This window comes from Camelus bactrianus, chromosome 16 (assembly GCF_048773025.1).
Source record: "Camelus bactrianus isolate YW-2024 breed Bactrian camel chromosome 16, ASM4877302v1, whole genome shotgun sequence".
NCBI lineage: Eukaryota > Metazoa > Chordata > Mammalia > Artiodactyla > Camelidae > Camelus > Camelus bactrianus.
In genome coordinates this window covers 50034054-50047489 of record NC_133554.1, presented here as the reverse complement: position 1 = coordinate 50047489, position 13436 = coordinate 50034054, and the positions used below count along the sequence as shown (strand labels likewise).

Genomic DNA, 13436 nt, shown 5'->3' with positions numbered 1-13436 from the left:
GCTGCTCTGAACCGTGCTAGCCTGAATCCCTCCCTCTGCTCTTTTCATTGTCACTGCACAGAGATCACCTCTGCTTGCTTGTCCCCTCCCTGAGGAAGAGATTTGAATCTCCTGGTTCCAGAAGACTCTTCTTACTCCTGTGCACAGCATCCATGGTCCGCAAGGCCTCCTCTTTCCAATCTCAGAGCTGAGCACCCCAGCATTCTGGGCCATGTGGTCACTCAGCTCTCCTGTGATTGGCACCATGGCCAGTACTGGCCTGGTCCAGTTGGTGATGTATTTCCAGTCAGCTGGGCACCTCTCCGGGCTCTGATGACACTTCTTAGTCTATTTTGGTCAATGAGAAGGGTTTTCAACCCAATCAGGGGCAAGCTGCCATGCTTTCTGACACGAGGCCTGTAAGGGTATCGGTTCCCTAGGAAACCACAAACGTCCTCTGTAAGCGTCTGATACGACCCTTTTCAAAATGTGTCTTCCTTCCACCTCTTGGCTCCTTCCTGGCTCATGTGCGGGTAAGGGAGCCTTCTTGGCAACATTTCTCCCTTAAATATACACCTCAATAACTGTGCAACATACAGGCATGACACCCCCCCCCCAATCTAGGTAAGTGCATTGCTGTTTTGTTTTTTTTTTAGAAATATAACATTTTTTAAACGGAGGCACTGGAGATTGAACCCAGGACCTTGTGCATGCTAAGCATGTGCTCTACCACTGAGCTACACCCTCCTCACCGCCCCCGCCCCCCGCCAACTGGTGTATTTTTAACTGAGAGCTGTGCTTAAACCATAAATGATAATTATCTTAGCCTTTTCATTTAAGATTTTTTTAAATGTATTTGTATTGTATGCTGACTGGTAAGACCACCTGGACGTAAAGATACATGAGTCGCTAATGCACGTCCATCCTTCTGCAGTGAAGCGGAGCTTCGACCTGGAGGAGTACAGCCTCTCGCAGTCCACCCTGGAGCAGGTGCGTCCGCTTTAGGGGTTTTACGGCCTCCGTGGAATGTGTGTGTAACGCGTGCATATGCGCTGCCCTCACGTGGAGCCACGGGGGGCAGTGTGCCACCCTTGTCTCTTTATTTCTGGCCCCCTTTCAGGTTTTCCTGGAGCTCTCCAAGGAGCAGGAGCTGCATGACTTAAACGAGGAACGTCACCCCTCCGTGAAGTGGAAGCTCCTTCCGCAGGAAGAGCCTTGAAACCCCTAGTACCCTATGTTCCCGTTCAAGCCTGTGGTTGTTTTTTAGACACTTACTTATTTTTACAGCATCGGTGTCATATATTTAGAGACACTATTGTAAACACTGACGTGGTTCTTGTGGCGGGAGGAGGGGAGGAGCAGGTGCTCGCAGGCGCGGTGACAGCGAGGACACAGGCACGTGGCTGAGCCCGCCTCCCGGGCACGGCCTCCGTGTCTCTGCCCATCACCCTGAAGCCATTTTTCTGTATAATGCTGAATAAATAAGTTTACTTTTATAAAACTGTTTCAGTTTCTGAGCATGATAAACAAATTTGGGGTTTTTCTTGTATTAAAACCTTAAAATATTTTTTTCTAACCTAGACTAAAAAGTCCATGTACTTACTCTTCTGGAAGTTTGATACTTTTATAAAGCTGATTATTTTAGTAAGAATTTAAGTGACCAACTCAAGAAGTATTACATTCTGTGAAATAAATTTTAATGTATTTTCTTATGGCTAAAAATTTTAAAACACCATCAGTCATAATATCTGAGATCAATATATCTGATAATATATCCACTGGTAACACGATCAATAATACAACAATAGTTTGGAAACTAAAAACTTGCTATTAGAAATTTATTGTACTTTTTTTTATTATATATAAACCAATGGAGTCCCATTCATGTATTTTTAAATCTAGGCTTTAGAGATGCCTGTATTATAACTGATTTTTTTGTGGATATTTGCCACTTGATCTCAGAAACTGATAAATGTGATAAGAGGTTCAGTGACCAAGGAGGTGGTAAATGTAAAATAAATCTCATATGTGTAGTTTTCAAATATGTTTTCTATTTCATGTATTTCGTGTGTCTTTTTCTTGACTCATTGGCCTATTAACCTATTACCTCCTATTTCAAATTCATTGATACCTAAGTGAAAATAATTTCTAATATGAGAGCTAGTTTGCTGCCTTAATCAGTGTGCTACCAAAATGTAAAAAAAGAAAGCACCACGCCATAATCAAGGAAGTAAAAAGTGGTGGCAAGCAGAAGCATTTCCTAGAACAATCTTCTAAAAATATCGGGTGTGATTACCACACGTAAAATATAGTTAAACAATAGTTTCTGAGTCGTGGAGATGATTCTCTGAGCTTTCCCTGCCAGTTCTTTGCATATTCTTTCTTCTCTTTTGGAATCCCTGACCCTCTGAGCCTCAGATAATTCTTAACAGCCCAGAAAGTTCTGCTCTGGAGAGCACCCCTCCCCTGACTCCCTTCCGGAGCCCCGGATCTCACGAGGTCTGTTCATCCACCTTGTGCTGGGAACAAAACAGCAAATGCAATTCAGTTCCTACCTTCAGCAGGTGCTGCTGTGTGGCGCAGTCATTGAGAGCTTGACCTAAGTTCAACCTTGGTTCTAGTATCAGTGAAGAACGTGTTCCCTCAGCTGCAAAAGGGAGCTATCAGTACCACTCCAGAGAGTCACCACGACAACCATGACAGAGGCCATAACAGCACCAAACCGTGGCCTGGCTGCTATCCGAGCCCAGTGACTCCAAGACGCTCACCCAGGGTCTGGCCAGCTCCCTTCTTGTTCCCGTCTTCCCGCTGCTCACTGATAACATCAAAACACACCTGTTTCAACCTCTTTTCTCAAAAGCCAGCTGAGATGTCTGCAAACAATACTAATTTCAGTGGAGAGCTCCCATTGTAACTTAAGGGAATGATACAACTAGCTCAGTTTCTGTTTGAAGCCATATGGCAGGTGGATGTGAGAGCTATCTTGGGCAAGCAGAGTTTCAGCACCCAAGTGACATTTTACTCACCTGATGGCTGGAACCAGCCTTGAGATCACAGACTACCAGATGCTTGGAAAAAATTAAACTGACAACTGTGTCAAACCTGAACTTAAGTTGTGTGTCTGTTCTTTTGCAAGGAAAAGTCTGGCCAACATTTCAGGTGGCTTCATGTGGGACCAAAGTCTAGTGTTGGCTTCACCTGACGTACCTGCAAAGGAAATCCATCATCACAGACCTGGGACCGCCCAAAGCCTGTGTGTTTGATGATCAACTGGCAAATGTCGACATTTCTGAGGCCAAAGAGAAAACCTGGAACTAAAAGCACAGACAAGCTCTGCAGATTTTACCCCCGACATGTCACAGTCAGTTACACTGACAGGACACAGAAGACGGGAAATACATTGCTGTGCCAAAGGTAATTCTTTTTGCTCCTTTTGATCCATCTCACTGTATCCATTCTTGTTTTTCTCCACATCTCATTTATATTGTATACCATTCTTTTAACCACCTTTTATTTTGCCTTTCCTTGGGGTGTATAGAGACCATAATAAAATTGTATTCAAAGGAAACATACAATTCAAGTAAATTGATTGGCATGGTAGAAACAATGCTCCTTGCTGTTGGACCAGCATCTTTGTTTTTCAACCAGATGTTCAATGTCAGGGAAATACGGCTCTGTCCCCCTGTCCCATGCTTCCTCCTCGTTTCTTGGTTTCTAGGCTTTTGAATCCTTTTTCACATGTTTGTTTTCTCACCTCCTCTCTAGACCTATGCCACTTTCAAACCCTTTTCCAAGACATTGATGAACTAACACACTGGGGGAGGACTCTTTTCCCACAGTTGAAAAAAAAATGCATAGTCTTCCAAGACCCCAGAGAGGCTAAATAATGTTACATAGAACCAGAGCTGCTTAAAGGATCAGGGAAGATATGAAATGTCTTTAAGATGCATAAGACAGAGGAAACAGCCACATTGTGAAGGTGGGGGGGTGGTCAACGTTCTTTTTATAAACTCCAGAATTTCCTTACTTTTTTCTAGTAATTTAAAATTTGCGTCTTCTCCTTTCTCTTTTCAACCGAGAAAAAAGAAATGCATGAGACTTAACTAAATAGAGATTCTAGAGCTGGGATAATAGCCTTCGGGAGCCTAAGAGATGTATCTCGGTTCTGGAATTGAGAGGTAGCCAGTACCCAGGTTCTAAGGAGGCTGATGCTGGTTTGCTGCCACCAGTCAGAGAACTGCTGAGGACAAAGCATAAGAAGTGCTGGGGATTCTTTTTATCTTGGTTATTTGAAATCTGACTCCCTCGTCTGGTTGGGGCAGTCCTAAAATAAAGGAGAGGAAACTCTACCATTTTAGACTTCCAGCCTCTACGATATTAGATGGTATGTGGAAAGAGGGTGGAATAAATGTTGGGGTCCAGTCTTCCAAATATCTTCAGCCCCTGCCTTTCCCCTGAGCTCCACACACGTATCCAACTACTTGCTTAATTTCTCCAGTTGAATGTCTAATTGGCATCTCAAACAAAATGTGTCCAAAATATAATGCTTACTATTCTCTTGGCCTTCTTCATCTCAGTAAATCACAACATCCTAGCTGCCAACCTAGGTGCCTGCTTGGTTTCTCCCTTCCCCACTTCCCCTCGGCCAGTCCAGTGGTACTAATGACTCTGCCTGTAAACTGTCCTCCAAATCCGTCCACTTCTTTCCATCCACCGCTGTCACCCGGATCTGAGTCAGCCATTGTCTCTCATCTAGATTTCTGCATTAGCCTTCACTCTGTTGCTCCTACATCCAGTCTTGGAGCCTGTGTTTCATTTTCCATGCAGCAGCCACAAATCCTACCATGTTATCCATCATTCCTTTTAAAATCTACCATTGCACTGAAATAAAATTCAGACTCCCTATTCAGGCTTAGAGATCCTTATAGGAGATGGCCTCTGCCCATCTCTCTGAGACACCAGCCACATGGATTGTCTTTCTGTTTCTTAAATACACCAAGGTTGCTCCTACCACAGGACCTTTGCATCTGCTTTCCCCTCCACCAACTACTTCCTTCCCCCAGACATCCACATGCTTGGCTCCTGATTGTCCTTCAGGTCTAAGCTCAAACGTCTCTTCACAAATATCCCCCTGCCCACCCAATCTAAAGTAGCTCCTGGCTACTCACACTATTTTCCCTGCTTTATTCTACTGACATTATCTAGCTTACTTATTTATTTGTGGATGAACTGCCCCCCCACCCCATTAAAGGCAGTCTTCATGAGTGCAGGGGTCTGATCTGTCTTGTTAATCATTGATTTCCCCAGACTGAAACAGTGCTTGTCCTAAAATGGTGACCAATAAACAATTACTGAACTAGTTAACTAACTAATATAATCTCTGCTTCTCTTTGTTCTAGTACTTATTATCGTGACATGGAATCATCTGTCACTAACAGTCTTTTCTCTGTTAGACTATCACGTTTTTAGGTGTAGGGAAAGAAAAGTAATTTCCCTCTAGATTCTTGGCTGAGACCCCCCTGTAGTAATAAAAAAAAGACAGATTAGAAGGAGAAACCCAAACAGAAGTTTAATAACATGTATTTACATAGAAGATACCCAGGAAAACTGAGTAACTTCTCAAAATAGCTCAAATCATCACCTTAAATACCATCTCCAGCTAAAGACAAAAGAAGATATTGGGTGAGGGGAGAGCCAGCTTTGGGAGGTTTTCTGGAAAACCACCATAAACAAGGGTACAGTTGTTATGCAGACTTAGATCCAAGCCTTCTCCATTGATAAGATTTTGTAGAGTTTTAGTCATCCTCCTCTTCCTGGTACAGAAAGGGAGACACCCTTACAAGTGGAGATTTCCCTTGTAAATGTAATTCTTCTTGCAAAAGGGCAAGAGCTTTTCCAGAGCTTCTGTGTCTTCCTTAAAAATAACCAAGTTCAAAATAATCTTTATGCCAATGAGACATACTTTGGTGTGCTATATTTTGCTACCCTTCAGAAAGGAAGGGCCATGTCTCATTTATCTTTTTATTCCCTGTTCCCAGTCCACAGCAGATTGTTCAATAAATCTCAAATAAGTCCTCCAAGAAGTGGAGAATAACTGAAAGATTAAGGGAAACATTATTGAAGACAAATTTCTCTGGCTTCAGAATAAGGCATGTGGCTGAAAATAACCTGAACACTGGCCAAAGAGCTATGGACATTTGAGCAAAAGTGACTGCTTCTTCTAGTTACAATCTGTGAGCTTCCGATCCAAAGAAATCTCTATAATTGAACTACAAATGGAAAATTTAAAAATATCAATGACTAGGAAAATAGATCAAACTTGAGATGGGCGGTTTGCTTTTTTCAAGATGAAAAATACGTGATATATAATGTACCCTCATAGAGAAGTCTTACTTATTTCTTCAGTAGCTATATACTTATGAACTCCTGATGTGCCAAACACTGACACAGCTACAGAAATATCAAAATAAGTGAAACACTATCAGGAAGGGGTGGGAGGAGAACTCATATTAATTAATCATTGTCTATATACCAAGCATTAAGGTCACAGTCTTAGAAGGATGATTACTATCACTTTATGGCTGAGGACATTGAGTTGCAGAGTTTGAGTAACTCACCTACGATCACACAGTTGGCATAGCTGGAATTTGAACCCAAGTCTGCATGGTTCCAAAGCCCCATAATCGTTCCAGCATATCTGGAATGAAAATAGCATGTGATGAATGCAATGCAAACACAACTGCATACAACCCAGATGGCAGCAGAGTGATTGACTGTTGGTTCTTCCTGGTGGTGAGTGTCAAGTCTGAAGCAAAGAAGACTTCCACAGTGGGTTTCCTTGAACTTAGATCCTGCAGGAGGACTGGCCCACACCATCAAGGGGAAGGCCGAAGAGAAGCTGGAATGGCAGGGTGTCATGAGACTACCTAATTTAGTTCCCAATTTGGAAAAGACCAAGACCAGAAAATGATAAGATAATTACTAACTGCCCAGAGCATTGGAGGGTTGGAGGATAGGAAGGGGAGATCAAAAAAGTTCCCAGAGACACTTATTTTCAGAACTGACCTGAACCATCTGTTATATGACGGTCATGGCCATGGTCTGTGGCCATTCAATATGAGACTCTATTGGACTAATTGCAAAATGCTAACCACAGCTACTGGGCATTTAGTTGCAGCTGTCTAAGCGATGTCACGTCCAGTGTCTGCTGGTTATAAAGTCTGAGTTCCTTTACAAATGACTGTTTCTTTTCTCTGACAAGGGATTTTGAATAGCAGAGATGCTTAAAAACAAAAACAGGGAGATTGCTATTTCTAAGTGAACACAGATTTGTGAAACTCTGTGCTGCACATCTCCTATTCAAAAATGGGGACGTTATGCATAAAACATGCCCTGTGTTTCAGAAAGCTGAAGAGCTTGGCTCCTTTAGGAAATCCCAGCAGGGCAAAGAGATGTCGGCCAAGAACACAGAGAAGGAGGAAATGAGTTCTGGGATGAGAAGGATAGTGCTGTTGGGGAGAAAGAATTTTCCTCTATCCATCAAAGGTTCTTTCATTGGGTCTAATCATCAAATCGACATGAGACAGATTAACAGGAGAAAAAAAGATCTAATTTCATACGTCCTACAAGCGATTCAAAGACAGAGGGAAAAGTGAGGTGACTCCTCATCCATCCTGAGATAAGAAATGGGAAAGAGGCCTGGGGCTTCAAAGGGGCGGAGGGCACCTCACAGGACAAGAGGAAGGAGAGCAGATGCTGGGCAGTTAGATGTTTGCCCTGCGACACAGATGGGCCACTCAGGCACGTTTTACCTCTGGTAACGATTCTCATTCTGGAAAGACCCCCCCCCCCCCACTTTAAATTCTTCTAGGTAATTGAGGGAGGGGTAGAGTTTCTCTTGAGGCACAGGGTCTCAGTTGCCTTCAGCTCAATATAATCCACATGCCAAGCTGGCACGTTTTGGGGAGGCTCGTTCTGAACCCCTTCAGGGGTTTACTTGTTCCTTCTCATGTATTCCTTCTGAGATTTCTGTGAGAATCGGATACAGAAGGCACACTGTGGGTTATTCATTAGATTTTAGCGCTCCCCCCCCCATATAATGAATGTGACTTTTAGCTTAAACGTACAAGGATTTTTTTTTAAAGAAAATAATTAAATTATTGAATGTAATAGTCCCATTTATTATTATTTATTATCCATGCCATCTCATCTTGATTAAAGGGGCTGAGACAGCTTACAATAAAAACAAAGTACAGCCAGACTATTAGGACATGAGTAAAAGAACAGAAAAACTAAAACTGCAACAATACCAAGAAGTCACACAGTGAGAAGAGGGGAAAAAAATGGATACAAATATAGGCACATGTAAAGTGAAACACCATTTCTGAAAACGGTTTTAAAAGGGAGTGGTGTAATTTTTCATTATTAAAAATGGCTGCAGCAGGGTCTCAAAGGCACCAGCCCACGCTAGCCAGCCAGATTTCACAATCCTTGAACGCTTGAAAATGCTGCAGCTGCAAAAGACCTCTGGGAAAGAAAGTGATGTACCCCTCAGCCTGGAACATTCCACAAAACAAAAGGGAAATAAACAATCGTCCTTGTAGGTAGCTAAGAAAATAACTCCATCATGGTGGCATTCTATTAAGAAAAACAATTTTTTTCTGTAAAATGCATAAACACTGGTATATGAGAGCTTGAAATCACATAAAAATTCATACGTCTTGTTTCATAAACCCAGGAGCAATCAGATGATTCTCCTTCACAGAAAACAAGTATAAAACTGAAAAAAAATTGCAGGAAAAAACAACCATTTAAAGCTACTGAAAAATAATGAATAGAAGACAACAAATTGTGAATACTTTCCTCTTTAAACAGTGCTGCTGTATCTGGTGGAACAGCGATGAGTCGGCGGCATCCTTGCCTGGAAGTGTTCCCATCCCTCCCACACACACTCAGGCAGCATCACCTGGGAAGGGACGTGGTGAGCTCAGCACAGAGCTGGCAGCAGACTCACAAGTCTCCTGCTGGAAGCAGGGAACTCAATTCAGGGCAGCTAGAAACTTTTTTTTATTTTAATAACCTATTAAAAGTAGTTATTTTATAAATCATAATTTTATTCTAAAATATTTAGTTGATTATAAATAACTTATTCATTAGCTACAAATTAATAATTTTTACTGTTTCATCAAGGTCATTCTTTTTTTTTTAATTTTTATTGAAGTACAGTCAGTTTACAATGTTGCATCAATTTCTAGTGTGCAGTACACTGCTTCAGTCATATAGGAACATATGTATATTCACTTTTATATTCTCTGTCACCGAATCACAAGATATTGAATATAGTTCCCTGTGCTATATATCCAGTATAACTTATGGTTTATCTATTTTTTATATGTTAGCTATATCTGCGAATCTCCAACTCCCAACTTATCCCTTCCCAGGACAGCTTGAAACTTAATGGAGAGATCCCAGAGGTCAGCAAGCCATGGAAAGATCGAGAAAATAAATGAATCACGTGGGCATGACCGTCTACAAACCTGCAAATGTCGTGCTAGCCTGGCCAAAACGTGAAAACCAAGGGAGACTTGAGAACTTGCTAGGACCCGGAATATACTCCTCAACTCACGCTCAGCTCAGGCAGCAGAAGGAGGAAATCTTGCGGGCTTGGGTGTCGGGGGCATAACCTCTGCCCAAATCGTGGTCTGATGTCCACGGTGTGAAGATGCTGGGAAATCCCTAAGAAGCCAGCTAGAGTCTCCACATCTTCTTCCCCCCATCGTGTGACCCCCCTGCTCCCTCTGCTCCAGCACAGCATGGTTTTCAGGTAGCTTTGGGGCACTTGGGGACAAGGCTCAGAGTCATTTATTATAAACCATGGTGGCCTCAGAAACAGGACCTGCGGGCAGGGCAGTGAGAGGCATGCATCATAAAAAAAAAAAAAAATTACTCAATAGAGACACAGAGAACAAGGCAAAACCTGGTTCTTTCTCACCCTACAGAGAGGAATTTGTAACCGCGTCTGATGTGGAAATGCACTCATCGGGAAGAAAAGGGCTCAGGAGTGTTGAAATCTGAAGAGTCTTCGGTTGGAGCCAGGTACCAGCAGGAGTCTGCCTTCCTGAATGCCCTTGGACCCCAGAAGCACAGTTCATGGAAAAGGGACCCAGATTAAGACAACAAATCAGACAGACACATTTGATTTCCTTTTTCTCTGTCATCTTCCAACTAATCTATATAATGACCCACAGAAAGCACATCCAAGGCTTTGTGCCATCACCATAAACCCAAGAAGGGTCCCACTCAAGCCAAAGCCTCAAGCAAAAATCCACAAATGACAAATGCTGGAGAGGCTGTGGAGAAAGGGGAACCCTCCTACACTGCTGGTGGGAATGCAGTTTGGTGCAGCCACTAGGGAAAACAGTGTGGAGATTCCTCAAAAGACGAGGAATAGACTTACCATATGACCCAGGAATCCCACTCCTGGGCTTGTATCCAGAAGGAACCCCACTTCAGGATGACACCTGCACCCCAATGTTCATAGCAGCACTATTTACAATAGCCAAGACATGGAAACAGCCTAAATGTCCATCAACGGATGACTGGATAAAGAAGAGGTGGTATATTTATACAATGGAATACTACTCAGCCATAAAAACCGACAACATAATGCCATTTGCAGCAACATGGATGCTCCTGGAGAATGTCATTCTAAGTGAAGTAAGCCAGAAAGAGAAAGAAAAATACCATATGAGATCGCTCATATGTGGAATCTAAAAAACAAAAACAAAAACAAAAACAAACAAACAAAAACAAAGCATAAATACAGGACAGAAATAGACACATAGACAGAGAATACAGACTTGTGGTTGCCAGGGGGGTGGAGGGTGGGAAGGGATAGACTGGGATTTCAAAATTGTAGAATAGATAAACAAGATTACACTGTATAGCACAGGGAAATATACACAAAATGTTATGATAACTCACAGAGAAAAAAATGTGACAATGAGTGTGTATATGTCCATGAATGACTGAAAAATTGTGCTGGACACTGGAATTTGACACAACATTGTAAAATGATTATAAATCAATAAAAAATGTTTTAAAAAAGATATGCAAAAAAAAATAAAGGGAAAAACGGATTTCACAATCTTTTAAAGGGTTTTAAGGTTGTTAGAAAGAATAATATTAAGCAGAAGGGTGACTTCTAATAGGCTTATCCATGCAATCCTCCATTACCTCTATTCTTCTCAATAAATAAGAAGCAAATTAAAAAAAAAAAAAAAGCCAAAGCCTCAAGAAATTGTCCTGAAGATAATGTAACAGTCTTGGTTGAAATAACAGAGGTCAAATCTGGCAGTTGTAAAAGGCTTTATTGTAAAGATATTGGGGCACTCACAGAAACGCTAGAAAAGATAAAGACCTAGTCTCAGAAAGTAGTCAGGCACCAGAAGAAGCGAGGCAGTAGGAAGATGCAGCTGTCACGCCTCAGAGACAATCTGGATCAGAGTCACAGTACCGGCACCACTACTGCAAGGCTGTTGCTGCCCTCAGCGATGGTCTCAGCCGCTGGATTCTCAGTGCTGTCACTGCTGAGTCCCCAGCCCACCCACTAAAGACTGTCCCTACTCTCTCTTCATCTTTACTTCACTTACTCTGGGTTCAAAGACTCAAGCTGGGGCGTCCTACTGGATGGGCTGAGAGGGAAGACAGGTCCATTTGGCTACCATAATCCGCCAAGGCTTAATTTTTTTTTTTTATCAATTGCTCAATCTAGTGTTCGAAAGAGTTGTACTAAGTTTAAGAAAGGTTGCATGAGGATTAGAAAAATGGCTTGGTTTGAGCAGGTAAGGCTTCAGAGGATGGAAAAGGCTGACTCGTCACGGAAAGAACACGTACCCTTAAAAGACAAAGCTTCACAGGTGAGAATATCCGGAAGCCCAGCAGCTGTGGAAGTGTGAAAGGGGAAAGGTCACTTAATACCACACGGGAAAAATCAGATTTATCGCAGGATTTTCTTGTTCTATTCTTTGTTGCAGTTTTGTTGTTGTTTGATCGGGTTTTTTCCCTTGTCACTCCTCCAGAATGACTATACTCGTCTTGTGTTGCAGCAAAGTGTATTACAGCTCAGTGTTACAGCTCAGTTGTGACAGCAGCCTGGATCCGGGCGAGAGACCAAGCAGCCCTCAGAGGGTTGGAGAACAGGTTGATTACACCAGCAGGCCCAGAGAAGTTAACACTCCAAGCTCTGTAGGTTTACACAGCCTTTTATAGGCTACCAGTCTAGACTTTGCAAAATTTTGCAACATCATATGCAAATAAGGTATAACAAAAGAGACTAATTAGGAACAAGCTTTGTAGAAATGGACCAATCAGGAGTGAGAGAAATGGACCAATCAGGAGTGAGCTCCATGCAAATGAGGCACTACAAATGGGCCAATCAGGAGTTAGCTCAGGGAATCAATAGAATCTTAGGGGTAAGTTCCACTTTCTTAGAAGTAAGCCGTTTCAGAGGCAAAAAATGAGGTCATGCCACTGGGCCAGGGAACCGGATGGTGCTGGCAGGAGAGTAGTGGCCCTGCCTGGGGGTCCTGCTGGTCTTTTTCATGTGGCTTCCCACTTGATACTCATCAATTATTATCCATCTTAAATTTAAATATTTTAAATATTTGGACACAACATGAGATTTTCTTCCGTACCCAAATAGAACATCCTGGACCAAAATAAATTCACTAAACATCGTAATATATATATATATAAAACGATGGCGAGAATTACAAAATCATATGGATGGTCAACTCCTTAGGTTAATGGATGGTTCCCCAACACGCTGACCAAAAGAGCTCAGTCAACAATTGGTTATATCTGCTTTGCTGTAGTTGTAAACCACTTTGCTGGTTGCTTTTGAAGCATCCCAAAGTTTTCAAATAATTTCCTATATGTCGACATGATTGATCACCACCCTGTTCTGGTCCCAAGCCACCCTTCCATGACACGGTGATAACAGAGTTCAGACTCTCCCAAATCACCAGAAATTTTATTGGATTCCAACCTTCTCCTTAAGCTGTATGCTGGGGATTTTCCATCTTCTTAAGTCCAAACTTTCAGGGTCTACACATTTTTGAGCCAACTACAGAGCATTTTCTTCAACAAGGGATATTGTACAATTTGGGTAGTTTGCCAAGTAAAGCTTTTCAAAGTCAAGAGGGGAATTTGAAATTTCACAAGCTTTGGATTAATAGTAAAGACCGATAAAAGACAATCTTCACGGTACTATTTGCCTTAAACTCATTAACTGGGAAATTCGGTCATCACATCATGAAGGACTGAGTAAGACTTACTTTGTGACTTTTCCAAGTCAGAAAAGGAAAACAACCCACTTGGGCTCTTATGTAAATTATCTTTTAATAAATCAATTAAAATAAAGTGCATTTTATCTTTTTGCTTGTTCTTGAGACTTT

The 13436-nt window shown here is 42.0% G+C and overlaps 1 protein-coding gene across 2 annotated transcripts in view; it reads left to right on the top strand.

Annotated features, from left to right (window-relative positions):
• The window catches only part of LOC105063926 (ABC-type organic anion transporter ABCA8), a 67189-nt gene extending 65168 nt beyond the window's left edge, over positions 1 to 2021 (top strand). For both annotated transcript variants that reach the window (XM_074343559.1, XM_010948627.3), the window contains 2 exons: positions 914 to 969; positions 1100 to 2021. In XM_074343559.1, coding sequence (XP_074199660.1) covers positions 914 to 969; positions 1100 to 1198 — 155 coding nt within the window. In that variant the 3' untranslated portion in view covers positions 1199 to 2021. The remainder of the gene's footprint in view (positions 1 to 913; positions 970 to 1099) is intronic.
• The last annotated feature ends 11415 nt before the right edge of the window (positions 2022 to 13436 follow it).